This window comes from Nyctereutes procyonoides, unplaced genomic scaffold (assembly GCF_905146905.1).
Source record: "Nyctereutes procyonoides isolate TBG_1078 unplaced genomic scaffold, NYPRO_anot_genome, whole genome shotgun sequence".
NCBI lineage: Eukaryota > Metazoa > Chordata > Mammalia > Carnivora > Canidae > Nyctereutes > Nyctereutes procyonoides.
In genome coordinates this window covers 12,300,393-12,315,936 of record NW_026575033.1, presented here as the reverse complement: position 1 = coordinate 12,315,936, position 15,544 = coordinate 12,300,393, and the positions used below count along the sequence as shown (strand labels likewise).

Sequence of the window (15,544 nt, the reverse complement as noted above, 5' to 3'; positions counted from 1 at the left end):
TGTAACTGTCCAAGGCAAAGATCTTCTAAGCCAGAAATAAAATCCATAGTCGATATGTATTTTGTCTTTTTTTTAGTCTAAAGGAAGTTCTGAATAGAATATCAATCAAGATTACATCACAAAAACTTTAAATGTATTTACAGAGTGAATAAGTTACATAGATCAACTTTGAATATGTTTCTGATGTGCAACTGGTTTACATGCACACAGCTAACACTTGACAGCATTAGTTTTAAGGAGCAAACCTAAGAATGGCCCTTTTCATATATGTTACAAATAAAATATGATATTTCTTGAGTAACAAAGTAACAACTCATAGTTTATCTTTATGATTCTACTTCTGGCTATCCAAATGGATATTAAAATATGCATGCGTGACAGGTGAAAAGACTTGGATTTTATAATGTGAATTTCTTTAACTTTTTTCTACAAAATGGCAAAGTTGATTAAAATTAACACTCATCCTTTGTAGTATAAATATGCTCATATAAGCAACCTTCTAGTAAAAAGCAGCCAAGACCCTTACAAAAAGGTCTATCTGGACCATATTTGGTGCTAGGGTCCTAATCACAGACTCCTGCAAAGAGATTCAGGGCTTTTGGAAACAGTAGCCTAGCAACATAAGAAAGGTACTTCATAGCAGCTCCTTTTAGATACAGTAATTGTATTCAAATTACAGTGTATATTGTCCACTTACAACTCCCTTTTCACATAAACAGGCTGTCAGCTTTTGACCGTCTTACAGTTTTCAGTGGCCAGCTTCATTCTGCCTGCCCCTTCCTCAGCCCACCAAAAAAAGGAAAAAGGAAAAAAAAAAGGAAAAATAAAAGAATGTACAAGTTTTAGGATATAAATTTTTTTTTGTGTGTGAAGAAAACATTGCACTTTTGCCAATCTAAAATTGTTTCTAGAAAGGAAGGTATTCAGTGTAGTCGGCTTTGGTATGCAATGGAAGTCACTTTCTTCAGTAGTGAGTTGCATCTGCTCAGTAAAATGGTAACACCTTTGTGCCACACAGCATAACGGATGGAGTCTGTCCCAGAATGTTCTATGCTACCTTGGTTTTTAGAGTATTGCTACATGTTGGAAGTTCTGTCATCCTGTTTAGAAAACCTACAGGTAACAAGAGGGAGAACAGTCTGACCAAGCCTTCTGAAGGCTGAAAAGACACAGAATGACGTCACTCCAGCATGACAGCACCCCCAGTTTGGAACCCACGGGGGCTGGGAGGCTCCTGTCAGAGACTAGTGCCAGAAACACTGGAGTCTGGAAGAAAAGCTGTGAGGACCCGGTAACTCTGGGCCCTGCGAATCATGTCCCGGATCTCCATGTTCAGCTCCATCAGCTTAGTGCAGATTTCGGTCAGGCTCTGGTTGGACCCCACCAACGCGTAAGTACCCGTTTGTCCCAGAGTTTGATGGCGGAAATAAATATTCAGTAGTGTCTGGACCTCATCATCAGAACTGCTTCCAAAGATGTCATTGGGCCACAAGCTTCTGCAATCAAAAAATAGCATAGATTATAGAGGCATTATTGGTCACATGGTTGAAAGGTTATGAGCCTCTGTAGTATAAGAATATTACTTAAAAAAACTAGCTTTGAGATATAACTCACATATATGTTAATTCATCTGAAGCCTACAACTCAGCGGCTTTTAGTATATTCAGAGGTTCGCAAATATCATCATAACCAATAGTAGAATGTTATTGGTTTTGATGAAAATATCTAAAGCTTCTAAATATCAGACTAGAACTTGATAATCATAAAAATTTTATTTGCTATAGCATTCTGGTTCCAATGAATGTGAATATACTATCAAACTGTAGGGAGAAAAGGATACATTCAAATGATAGTTTTCAAAGCATACCCCAACTTATTTTAAAGTGTTTCAACATTTTAGGGATGACAAAACACCAGAAATAACACCTATACTTTAAACATCTAAGTTCTGAAATGGGATATTTGTGGCATGGTATGGTAAAGATCTGAGAAGGATGTGTATAAAATATCTAGATGTTCCTTCTGTAGTGATTCAGTTCCCAACCATGACAAAGTAACTATCAGGCATATATTTCCTTTAACCATTTCTAAAAGAAATACAGTTACCTGCATTCCCTGATTTGCCGTAAAGCCTTTCCAAGTTCATTGTTCTTCAGGCACTCTAGCATGGACTGGATGGCTGCTTCGGTGGATGTGAAGGTTGGCTCAGACCATGCACCTTCTATATAAAGAGGGTCAGCTGCAATGGCTGCAGTGGCCTCCTTCAGATTTTTCTTTAAGTCACTCAGTTCCCTGGACATGTTTAGCAGCTGTTGAGAAAATCATTTTTACTGTATTAGTTGTAGGCTAGATTTTGCATCCCCAGGAGAGAAAATTTTTCTTATATAAGGTCTGGTTAAGCACAAGCTTAATATCCTAGTAAACTAAAATCAAACAAATAAAACTATATTGGTATGTGCAGGGGGTTAAAAACATTGTGTAACTTTCTGTATCAACTGCTGGGATGCCCTCCTTACATGAGAGGTTAACATTTCCTTTCAAATGTTTTCTATTTAAGTAGAAGGGCATATCTGGAGTTAAAAATGCATAAGACTTGGGTAGAGCTGGGTTCAAATGCCAATTCTGCACTGCATTGTGGGACCACAATCAAGTAAATGGACTTTGATGGGCTTCAGTTTTCTCACATGTGAGACAGAAGACATTACCCACCTCACATGTAATTCTAAAGATGAGATGACGTATATAAAATGCTTAGTACAGTTTGGCACATAAATACTTAATCAGTGTAATTCTGAACATGGATCTTGTTTGAAAAATAACCTTTTCTAATCATTTGTATGCCATGGGAAAAGATGAAAGATAATTTAAGGAAGAGGAAAAATATCAAGGTAATGTTAGTATTCATGTTACTGAGGTAAGAGATTTTACCTCAAAATTACTCATACCCAAAGCTAAATCCTAAAAAGAGAACCTATGTCACTTCTTAGTGCCCCCAAAATATACTATGGAAGTCAACTATTTTGTAATTTGATCTCAAGAGCAGTTTTAAAAAGTTGATGTGCATTTAAAAGTTTGTTTTCGGGGATCCCTGGGTGGCGCAGTGGTTTAGCGCCTGCCTTTGGCCCAGGGCGCGATCCTGGAGACCCGGGATCGAATCCCACGTCGGGCTCCCGGTGCATGGAGCCTGCTTATCCCTCTGCCTGTGTCTCTGCCTCTCTCTCTCTCTGTGTGTGTGTGTGACTATCATAAATAAATAAAAATTAAAAAAAATTTTTTTTAAAAGTTTGTTTTCCTTTGTTTTTTTTTTTTTTTTTTAAGATTTTATTTATTCATGAGAGACAGAGAGAGTGAGGCAGAGACACAGGCAGAGGGAGAAGCAGGCTCCATGCAGGGAGCCTGATGTGGGACTTGATCCTGGGTCTCCAGGATCAGGCCCTGGGCTGAAGGCGGCGCTAAACTGCTGAGCCACCAAGGCTGCCCAAAAGTTTGTTTTCCTTTGTAATATAAGTTGGTGATGTCTGTTTTCTTTGGAAAGCTGATTTACCAACATCTTCATCTTTACTCATTCCCAGCTAGCTCACTGGACCATGTATAGAACCAAAGCCCTCCAGAATTGTCTTCACACAGATGTCTATTAAATACAGTACCTACTCCAATACTAGGTTTAAAATTTACTGAGGTAATCCTTTATCAAAGGAAGAGCTTGGGAAAATGGCAGAGTAAGAGGATCCTGAGCTCACTTCCTCCCATGAACGCACCGAAGCTACAACTACATCTAATGCCACTCCCTCTGAAAACAACCTTAGGACTAGCATAACAGTTCTTCCCCAGCTAAAGACCTAAAAAAAGCCTCATTGATAAGGGTAGGAGAGGCAGAAGGGGCAGAGACATTGTCAAGAACCAAACCCCAGGTGTGGCGATTCATAAGAAGAAGGGACATCACGGGTATAGAGGGTCCTTCCTGAGGAGTGAGGGGATTAAGCCCCACATCAGGCACCCCCTGTCTTGGGGATCAGCCTTGGGGGGAAGATGAGCCCCTATAACATCTGGCTTTGAAAATCGGTGAGGCTCCAGAAGAGTGGGAGGTTGATAGTAAACTGAGACTGCTTTTAAAGGCCAGCATGGATCCCTGGGTGGAGCAGTGGTTTGGCGCCTGCCTTTGACCCAGGGCGCGATTCTGGAGACCCCGGATCGAATCCCACGTCGGGCTCCTGGTGCATGGAGCCTGCTTCTCCCTCTGCCTATGTCTCTGCCTCTTTCTCTCTCTGTGTGTGTGTGACTATCATAAAATAAATAAAAATTAAAAAAAATTTTTTTAAAAAAGGCCAGCATGTTATATCAATCACTCTGAGACTCATTAGACAGGCAGTAGTATGAAAAGCACCTGAGTTATATATGAGGATTTATGGACTTTTAGGGCATGTGTCAGACAGGCAGGGGTCTGTAGGAGCTTTCTCTGGGAATAGAAGTTTTGGCAGCCAACATTTTCCTTCCTCTCCTTAAGTCTAGCTGGCCTGATGCTGGTGGTAGCCAACCCTGACAATCTCTAACTAGTTTGCTAGCAGTGTTCGCCCTGTCCTAGCAGATACTCCTTCTGCCACATGTGGCAGGCAGCCCCAGCCAGGATGGGCAGGCTTCTCAGCCAGAATACTAGGGGCTAATCCCATCCACCAGCAGGTCTGCAGTAGCTGCAGCCAGGTGACTCAGCCAGCCTAGCTGGGGTCAGCCTTGCTTACCACCCTGTCTGAAACAATCCTAGCCCAGTCACAAAAGGAAGGCACATGTCAATGTTACCCAGGGCAGTTTACACGTTTAATGCAATCCCTATCAAAATACCATGGACTTTCTTCAGAGAGTTGGAACAAATTATTTTAAGATTGTGTGGAATCAGAAAAGACCCCGAATAGCCAGGGGAATTTTAAAAAAGAAAACCATATCTGGGGGCATCACAATGCCAGATTTCAGGTTGTACTACAAAGCTGTGGTCATCAAGACAGTGTGGTACTGGCACAAAAACAGACACATAGATCAATGGAACAGAATAGAGAATCCAGAAGTGGACCCTCAACTTTATGGTGAGCTAATATTCGACAAAAGAGGAAGGACTATCCACTGGAAAAAAAAAACCAGTCTCTTCAATAAATGGTGCTGGGAAGATTGGACATCCACATGCAGAAGAATGAAACTAGACCACTCTTTTGCACCATACACAAAGATAAACTCAAAATGAATGAAAGATCTAAATGTGAGACAAGATTCCATCAAACTCCTAGAGGAGAACACAGGCAACACCCTTTTTGAACTTGGCCACAGTAACTTCTTGCAAGATACATCCACAAAGGCAAAAGAAACAAAAGCAAAAATGAACTATTGAGACTTCATCAAGATAAGAAGCTTTTGCAAAGCAAAGGATACAGTCAACAGAACTAAAAGACAACCTACAGAATGGGAGAAGATATTTGCAAATGACGTATCAGATAAAGAGCTAGTTTCCAAGATCTATAAAGAACTTATTAAACTCAACACCAAAGAAACAAACAATCCAATCATGAAATGGGCAAAAGACATGAAGAGAAATCTCAGAGAGGAAGACATAGACATGGCCAACATGCACATGAGAAAATGCTCTGCATCACCTCCCATCAGGGAAATACAAATCAAAACCACAATGAGATCCCACCTCACACCAGTGAGAATGGGGAAAATTAACAAGACAGGAAACCACAAATGTTGGAGAGGATGTGGAGAAAGGGGAACCCTCTTGCACTGTTGGTGGGAATGTGAACTGGTGCAGCCACTCTAGAAAACTGTGTGGAGGTTCCTCAAAGAGTTAAAAATAGATCTGCCCTATGACCTAGCAATTGCACTTCTGGGGATTTACCCCAAAGATACAGATGCAATGAAACACTGGGACACCTGCACCCCCATGTTTATAGCAGCAATGTCCACAACAGCCAAACTGTGGAAGGAGTCTCGGTGTCCATCAAAAAAATGACTGGATAAAGAAGATGTGGTTTATGTATACAATGGAATATTACTCAGCCATTAGAAACGACAGATACCCACCATTTGCTTCGACGTGGATGGAACTGGAGGGTATTATGCTGAGTGAAGTAAGTCAATCAGAGAAGGACAAACATTATACGTTCTCATTCATTTGGGGAATATGAATAATAGTGAAAGGGAGTAGAAGGGAAGGGAGAAGAAGTGGGTAGGAAATATCAGAAAGGGAGACAGAACATAAAGACTCCTAACTCTGGGAAACGAACTAGAGGTGGTGGAATGGGAGGAGGGCGGGGGGTGGGGGTGACTGGGTGGCGGGCACTGAGGGGGGCACTTGACGGGATGAGCACTGGGTGTTATTCTCTATGTTGACAAATTGAACACCAATAAAACGTTTATAAAAAAAAAAGGCACATAAAGCCCACAAAAAGGACACCCTGGGAGTGCCTGGTTCTGGTGACCAGGGAATGTACTACAAGGCTCCACAGGACACCTTCTGTATCAGGCTACTACTTTCAATACCTAATATATAGAAACAGAATTATACAAAATGAGGGAAGAGGGGAGTATGTTCCAAATGAAAGAACAAGATAAAAAATCAGAAAAATTACTAAACAAAACAGATAAGACTTTGAAGTCATGGTCATAAAGAAACTAAAGTTTAGTAGTTTTATCTTTTTGTTGAAATATTAGTCCTGAACTACTAAGAGAAAATACAAACAAGAACCAGTTAGAGTTGGAGAATACAGTAACTAAAATGAAATACAGAGGGAATTAGAGATGTAGAAGAATGGGTCAGTGATCTGGAAGACAGAGTAATGAAGAGCCCCCAAGTTGAACAGCAAAAAGAAAACTGAATTTTAAAAAATGAGGATAAGTTAAAGGGCCTCTAGACAATATCAGTTTTACTAACATTTACATTATAGGGGTCAGAAGGAGAAGAGAGAAAGAAAGAAAGAGAAAGTAACTTCCTTAACCTGGAGAATGAGACAGACATCCAGGTTCTGGAAGTACAGAGAGACTCTAATAAGATGAACCCAAGAAATTCACATAATATTTAAAATGTCAAAAATTAAAGAGAGAATCTTAAAAGCAGCATTAGGAAGGCAATTAGTTACACTGGAGGCAAGCCTCATAAAGCTGCAAGCTGATTTCTTAGCAGAAACTTAGAATATATCATGCCACTTCCTTTTGGCCTGCACAATGCTGAAAGGAAAAAAAAAACTACAGATCTTCTTTATCCATTCATCTGTTGATGGACATCTGGCCTCTTTCACAATTTAGCTATTATTGGTAATGCTGCTATATTGGGGTGCATGTGTCCCTTCACGTCGGTATTTTTGCATCCTTTGGGTAAAGACCTAGTAGTGTAATTGCTGGGTCAAAGAGTAATTCTACCTGTAACTTTTTGAGAAACCTCTACAATGTTTTCCAGAGTGGCTGCACCAGTTTGCTTTCCTACCAACAGTTTAAGAGGGTTTCCCTTTCTCAGCATCCTTACCAATACCTGTCGTTTCTTGTGTTGTTAATTTTAGCCATTCTGATTAGTGTGAAGTGGTATCTCATCATTTTGTGTGTGTGTGTGTGTGTGTGTGTGTGTGTTTTAAGATTTATTTGAGAGAAAGAAAGAATGAGGGGGTGGGCATGGGGAGAAGGAGAGAATCTCCAGCAGACTCCCCGCTGAATGTGGAGCCTGACATGAGGCTTGATCCACAACACTGAGATCATGACTTGAGCCAAAACCAAGAGTCAGATACTCAACTGACTGAGCCACCGGGTATCCCTCTCATCATAGTTTTGGTTTTGATTTGTATTTCTGTGATGATGAGTGATGTTGATCATCTTTTCATGTGTATTATTTTAAACAAAATAAGTCTGAGAAAGACAAATACCATATGATTTCACTCACGTGGAATTTAAGAAACAGATGAACATAGGGAAAAGAGAAGCAAAAAAGAGAGAGGCAAACCATAATGGACTCTTAACTATAGAGAACAACCTGAGGGTTAATGAAGGGGAGGCAGGGGATGGACTAAATAGGTGACAGGTACTAAGGAAGGCATTTGTTGTGATGAATCACTAAATTCTACTCCTGAAACCAGTATTACACTATCTATAATTTAAATAAAAACTTGAAACAAAAAGTACACAATAAAGAAGAAAAAAAAGACTAACCTTTAGCCAGACTCATCATGAAAGAGAGGACTTGAATGAATAAAATCAGAAGTAAAAGAATTTACAACTGACAGCACACATTACAAAGGACAATAATAGACTATTATGAAAAATTATACACCAACAAACTAAACCTAGAAGAAATGGATAAATACCTAGAAGCAATCTTCAAGACTGAATCAGGAATAGATAATTTGAATAGACCAATTACTAGTCATGAAATTGAATAATCCAAAAACTCCCCAAAATAAAAAAATTCATGACCAGATGGCTTCTTAGGTGACTTCTACCAAACATGCAAAAAAAAAAAAAAAAAGTTTAATACCTAGCCTTCTCAAAGTGTTCCAAAAATTGAAGAGGAAGGAATGATTCCAAACTACTGTATAAGGCTAGTATTACCCTGATATCAAAATCAGACAAGCACAGTACAGAAAAAGATTAAAGGCCAATATTCTTAATTAATATAAATATAAAATTGTCAACAAAACATTAGCAAACATAGTTCATTAATATATTAAAAGGATCATTTACCATGATCAAGGGGATTTATTTAGAGATATAGAGATGGTTCAATAGCTACAAAATAATGTGATAAGCCATATTAACAAGATGAAAGATAAAAATTATCATCTCAATAGGTTTAAAGCATTTGGTGAAATTCAGCATCCATTCATACAAAAGAGCTCAATAAATTGGGTATAGAAGGAATATATATCAACATAATAGAGGTCATTTGTGACATACTTGAGGCTAATATCACACTCAACAGGAAAAAAAGAGCTTTCAGCTTTTCCTCTAAGATCAGGAACAAGCCAAGCATGGGCACTCTTGCCACTCTTATTCAACACAGAACTGGAAGTCCTAGCTCCAGCAGTCAGACAAGAAAAAGAAAAGTCATCCATATTGGTAAGGAGGACATTAAACCATTACTATTTGCAGATGACATGATACTATACATAGAAAACTCTAAAGACTCCACCAAAAAACTGTTAGAGCTAATAAATGAATTCAGTAAAGTTTCAGGATACAAAATCAATATACAGAAATCTGTTACATTTCTGTACCCTACTAATAGCGAACTATCAGAGAAATTAAGAAAAACAATCCTATTTACAATTCCATAAAAAAGAATAGAATACGTAGGAATAAACTTGAGGACTTAAAAGATCTGCACTCTGATAGCTATAAGACAGTGATGAAAGAAACTGAAGATGAAAAAAAAAAAAACCAACCAAACAAAAAAACCCTGAAGATGACACAAATGGAAAGATATACCATGCTAATGAACTGGAAGGATTAATATTTAAAAAATGTCAGTACTACTCAAAGCAATCTACAGCTTCAGTGCAATTCCTGTCAAAATACCACTGGCATTTTTCGTAAAACTGGAACAAATAATCCCAAGATTTGTGTGGAGCCACAGAAGAGCCCCAATAGCCAAAGCAATTGTGAGAGAGAACAACAAAGCTGGAGGCATCCCAACCCCAGAGTTCAAACTATACTAAAAAGCTAAAATAGTAACCAAAAACAGTATGGTAAAGAAACAAAAAGATGCATAGATGCTTGGAACAGAAGAGAGGGCCTAGAAATAAACCCATACTTCCATAGTCAATTAATTGACAAGGCACAAGTATATAATGGAGAAGTAAAAATCATTTAACTAAATGGTGTTGGAAAAATTGGACTACTGTCTTATACCATGTAAAAAAATAAATGGATTAAAGATTTACATGTAAGACCTGAAATCATAAAAACCCTAAAAGAAAACATGGGCAGTAAACTCAGTTTTTGCAAAGGAAACCATCAAAAAATGAAAAAGTAACGTATTAAATGGGAGAAGAGATTTGTAAATGATGTATCTGATAAAGGGTTAATCTCCAAAATATGTAAAGACTCATACAATCTGATAAAAAAAAAGTGGGCAGAGGACCTTATAATCAAGTTGTCAAAGAAGATATACAGATGGCCAATAGTTCAATGAAAAGATGCTCAACATCACTGTTAGGGAAAATCCAAATTGAAATGAGATACCTCACACCAGTCAGAATGGCTAATATAAAAAAGACAAGAAATAACAAGGCTGGCAAGGATGTAGAGAAAGGAAGCCCTTGTGCACTGTTGGTGGGGATGTACCAACAGTATGGAGGTCCCTCAAAAAATTAAAAATAGAACTACTATGTGAAATCACTTATTCCACTACTGGGCATTTACCCAAAGGAAACAAAGACACTAATTTGAGGAGATATATTGCAAGATTATTTACAATAGCCAAGATATGGAAGCAACCCAAGAATCCGTTAATAGGTGAATGGATAAAGAAGATGTGGTGTACACACATGCACGCTCTGGATAATTACACAGCCATAAGAAGAATGAGATTTGCCTTTGTGACAACTTGGGTGGACCTAGAGGGTATAATGCTAAGTGAAGTATGTCAGGAGGAAAAAGACAAATATTATATAATATCACCTATATGTGGAATCTAAAAAACAAAAGTAATAAACGGAAAATCAGATTCAAATATAGGGAATAAATTTGCAGTTGCCAAAGTGGAGGAAAGTTGGGGTATGGGTGAAAGATGTGAAGGGGGTTAAGAGGTACAAAGTTCCAGTTATAAAGTCATAGGATGAAAAGTACAGCATATAGAGTAAATAATACTATAATAGCTTTGATGACATACGGTAGCTACAGTTACTGGGGTAGCATTCCCTAATGTATAGAAATGTTGAATCACTACATTATAGGCCTAAACCAAATATTGTATGTCAAGTATAATATTAAATTTAATATTAAAAAAGATTCATTAAAAAAGATTAGAGAATTTTATATCATTTTTAAGTTTGAAAGTCAATATCTTAATTGCTTTTAAGCTAGGGATGTTTTATATATTGTGTGTATGTGTGTGTAGCATTTAAAACTTACCTAGATTTAAAACAAGGAAAAATTCACTTTAAATTTACTAGATTTAAATAATTATACATAATGTATATACACATGGTATGGATATATAATTTATTACTCTAAATTTTTTTTTAAAAAATATTTTTTTTAAATTTATTTATTTAAGATAGTCACAGAGAGAGAGGCAGAGACATAGGCAGAGGGAGAAGCAGGCTCCATGCACCGGGAGCCCGATATGGGATTCGATCCCGGATCTCCAGGATCGCGCCCTGGGCCAAAGGCAGGCGCCAAACCGCTGCACCACCCAGGGATCCCAATTTATTACTCTAAAGTGAAATGTGTATTGCTTTTTAAATATGGGAAATGACAGGAGTTACATTTGCATGTGTGTTATTTTTTGAGCAGAGATGGACTAGAAGGTTCATATTAACATTTGCTAGAATAGCAAACTTTATCTTGACAACATGTCCTATCACTTGTATCAACTGTGTTCTTTTATCTAATAATTTGTAAGTCTGTGGAGGAAGCCTGGCTTGTGAAGAGGTCTTCATACCCCTCCCTTGAAATTGGCATTTAAAAGTATACTTAGAAACTACAGTCATTTCCTTTTTATCAAACCGAGTGAAGAATATGGTAAGGCTGTCATTTGTGTTTCCTCCTCTCCCCTCCTCTGACATAAGGTTTCTGGGGCTCCAACCTCACCCTAGCACTCTTGCTAGGATGGTGTCACGGACTCCTGGCTGGTCATGGATGACTGGCACATTTCTCTTCTGATCTCAGCTCCTCACATTTAACTGCCTGCAAGATGACATTAAAACCTGGGCATGTCTAGTAGGCAGATTCAGTCCCTGAGCAACATGCATGGATATGCAATGGCCTCAGTCGTCCTTTATCACCATGTCAGCTGTGGTACCACATGCCACCTGGTCCATCTGAGATACAACCTGAACATCGCCTTCGACTCTTCCTCCTACTTCATTCCTCAGTTTCATTGACCTTTTGTGCTAAATAATCTCTCACATTTTCTGTCCCCTCTCCACACCTAGCACTTCTGTCCTGGTTGAAACCCTCATCCTTGTCTGAGCTATTTCAGCAGCATCGTGACTAGTCTCCTGTCTCCAGCCTACTTGTCATCAAATCCACCCTCCACATCCCTGCTAAAAATCTAACTAAAACATTCCCAAGCACAGTATCTTCCATCATATAATCCTTACCTATCTCTTGTGTCTGATTCTGGTACTCCTTTTTGGTTTCCATTTCATATTCTAGCAATACTGTATTGCTTCTTTTGGGAACCACTGGACTGCTCAGTTAAGCATCCTCCTCTTGGTTTCAGCTCAGGGCATGATCTCAGGGTCATGAGATTGAACCTGGGCAGTTCTGTGCTGCATGGGTAGTCTGCTTCTCTTTCCCTCTACCCCTCGACCTGCTTGTGCGTGCACTCTCCCTTTCTAAAATAAATAATTAAAAAAATAAACTGCTTATACTCCTCTTTACCACGTTATGCTCATGCTGCAGCTGCTTAATTGAACATTCTTCCTAGCCTCACTTCATCTAACTTCAACTCATCCTTTTTTTTAATTTAAATTCAATTACATAACATATAGTAAGTACATCATTAGTTTAAGATGTAGTTTTCAATAATTCATCAATTGTGTATAACACCCAGTGTTCATCACGCTCATTCTTTAAGAATCTGCTCAGGTGTGATTTTCTCCAGAGAGCATTCTTATTTCATCCTCTTCACTTCCAGTGAATTACATGCTTGACATCTGTGCTCCCATAATATCCAGTGTACACCACCATTATTTCACTTACTGTGTTGCAACAGTAGTTCTTCACTTCTAGGAAAATTTTGGCTTACTTGGAAGTAGTATGTTTGTTACTTTTTTTAATTTAGAGAGAAAGAGAACCAGCAGGGGTGGGGGAGGGGCAGAGGGAGAAGCAGACTCCCCACTGAGCAGAGAGCCTGATCCAAGGCTGGATCCCAAGACCCTGGGATTATGACCTGAGCCAAACGCAGACACTTAACCAATTGAGCCACCCAGGCACCCCTGTTACTTTACTTTTAAAAATATTAAAGCATCCTAATGCTAAGCAGGATAGGAGAACTGAAGAGAATCAAATGCCATATAGATATTTCCTTCTTATCTGAATGTAAGGGCAAGTATGAAAAGGTAAATAAATATAAAGAAGAAAAACCATAACACAAGGAACTCTTTCAAATAAGGATGTCTGGAATCCAGGCCAGGATCAGAGTGGGCCAAATGAGGCATTTTCAGAATGGTCCTCCAAATTTTGTGCCTAGGCTAGTCACTTGCTTTACCCTACCTAGTCCTAGCACTGCCAGATGAGGATAGAAGGAAAGACAATACATATATAAGTCTTGTGTTTGAGCACATCAATTATATGGAAATAAAATGACTTGGACAGTTATAAATGGGATGGGGGGAGAGAGAACAAAAGGAAAGGAATGATTTCCATGGTAGGACTTGGGGTCAGGAGGTGTGTGGCTCACCTCTGGCATGGAGCTGACTTCGTGCACCTGGCCGATGAGCTTACAGTAGGATTGAAAAAGCAGCAGCAGCTGGAAGTGCAGTTTATATAATCTCTGACACAGTTCCAATTGCTAAAGAGAGAGTGTGCATGGGAAGAAACCGTTATTAAGGATCATTCTTGTATAACAAGTGAAACCTTGATGGAGAAAAACATTTTTTTAAATCAAGGAAACATAACTAGCTGTTATATTCCAGATGAAACAGAACAACAAAACCCAGTCAATAAATACCAGTGAGAAATTCACAGTATAATAGAGAATAGTTCCTGGAAGATGACTAATTAGGAGTAGTAGCTGTAAAGGGACCCAGTGAATTACCAAATTTCCATTATACTTGCCAATTAACATATCTACAAGTTATAGCTGTGGTCATCTTAATTGCGGTTATCTTAGTTTTTTATAAGATAGCATTGTTTTAAAAAGCAAAAAAAATATTAAAAGTATACTTGAAAGGCAAAACCTTAAGTAATTCTAGGTGTCAAATATAATAATTCAGCAATTTGGAAGGTTACTCCATGTGATAATTTTGGCTGCCATTTAGAGGGCAGACACTCATCGCAAAATCTGTAAACACAACAGTCCTATGATCCTCTAAGTTGTTGTATCAGTTTTAGTGACGATGCTTCTACTCAGTGCTCAAATATTTGTTGAATTACAGAGATAAAAAGGGGCCACATATACCTACAAAAAGGAGAAATTAAGGGAACATTCAAAATTTTCTATGGAAAGAACATAAAGGAGTCATACAAAATGTCCTTGAGCCCTATAGATACCTCTTGAATTTAAAATGTTTTCATTATATGGCTTGTGTATATGGAGGGAAAAGTAAATCTTAACTCCAACACCAATGATCATACTACTCTTTGAGCTGTTATCTGCTTGTAGTGGCCTCTATATGTTGCCTGTTTTACTCCAAGAATGAGTTAGCTCCTAGGTGGTAGATAGAAAAGAGCAGCCTTCACAAGTAGAATATCCTGGCTCAGCAGTCACCATTGAAAGTGGGTTAAATATGTGGCTTCAACTAAACATGTCACTGTTCTGTTTTCAAACATGGTTAAGTAAGGATAAATAGGGCCTTTCTTTTGCTAATGGGCTATAAAGAACTCAGCTCAATATTAAGAGCTACTGAGGTCACTTAAAATTGTTCTGCCAAATCAGTTTAGGGAGAGAAATTACAAGAACTTAGGTTAGGCATTAGGAAGAATATCCTATTATTATAATCTTATTAGAAGAATCTTATTAGAATTTTGATCCTTATTGTTAAAAATCACCAAAGTCCATGCTAAGGCTATGCTGAAGAATGAAGTTTTCTTTCTCTTGTCCTTTCTCTGGCCCTGGAGGAAAAATAACCATTCTAGATTTAGATTTAGATTTATTTGATCTCTTAATACTGATACTGAACATAAGTTTAAAGAAGTAGCTACTCATTAGTTAACCCAAACTAGATCTTTGGTTGTTTTTGCAAAGCATTTTGTTCTTTTGATCATTTAAAACTTTATAGAAATCTTTTAAAATCTGGTATAAAAGATAGCTGCCAGAGACTTGAAGATAAATAAAGTATTGTTTAAAAACATAATGTTACCTCCACAACTTAGGGGGAAACGTAGCTATGAAAAATGTGACCTTTGTTAAGTGTCTGATAAGGCTGGTTATTGTTGAAAATATCCCAGACAGTATGAGAGTTCATAGTAACTTAAGTTTCTTACATTGGGACAAAAGCAGCCCCCAATGCTACTAATTCCCTGCACATCTCAGTCTACCAAATAAAATAAAATGAAATGCAAAGGGGAGAACATGCTAAGAGATATAACAGTAACCATAAAAATAAGATTTGTTATGGGTCCATGCCTAAAATGGACAAAGAGTATGAAAGAAAGTTAACTTACTGCAAGAGATTCCATTTGCTAC

General features: G+C 38.2%; 2 protein-coding genes across 8 annotated transcripts in view; one reads left to right on the top strand and one right to left on the bottom strand.

Annotated features, from left to right (window-relative positions):
- The window catches only part of ZAR1L (zygote arrest 1 like), a 134,321-nt gene that overhangs the window by 34,824 nt on the left and 83,953 nt on the right, over positions 1-15,544 (top strand). The gene's annotated exons all lie outside the window — the stretch shown is intronic.
- FRY (FRY microtubule binding protein) overlaps positions 38-15,544 on the bottom strand; it is a 428,026-nt gene continuing 412,519 nt past the window's right edge. For 5 of the 7 annotated variants that reach the window (XM_055317436.1, XM_055317431.1, XM_055317433.1 and 2 more), the window contains 4 exons: positions 15,523-15,540; positions 13,598-13,708; positions 2,107-2,309; positions 38-1,496 (listed from right to left, as the gene is read on the bottom strand). In XM_055317436.1, the coding sequence (XP_055173411.1) occupies positions 1,238-1,496; positions 2,107-2,309; positions 13,598-13,708; positions 15,523-15,540 (591 nt within the window). In that variant the 3' untranslated portion in view covers positions 38-1,237. The remainder of the gene's footprint in view (positions 1,497-2,106; positions 2,310-13,597; positions 13,709-15,522; positions 15,541-15,544) is intronic. The other 2 variants (XM_055317432.1, XM_055317435.1) reach the window with 1 other exon arrangement.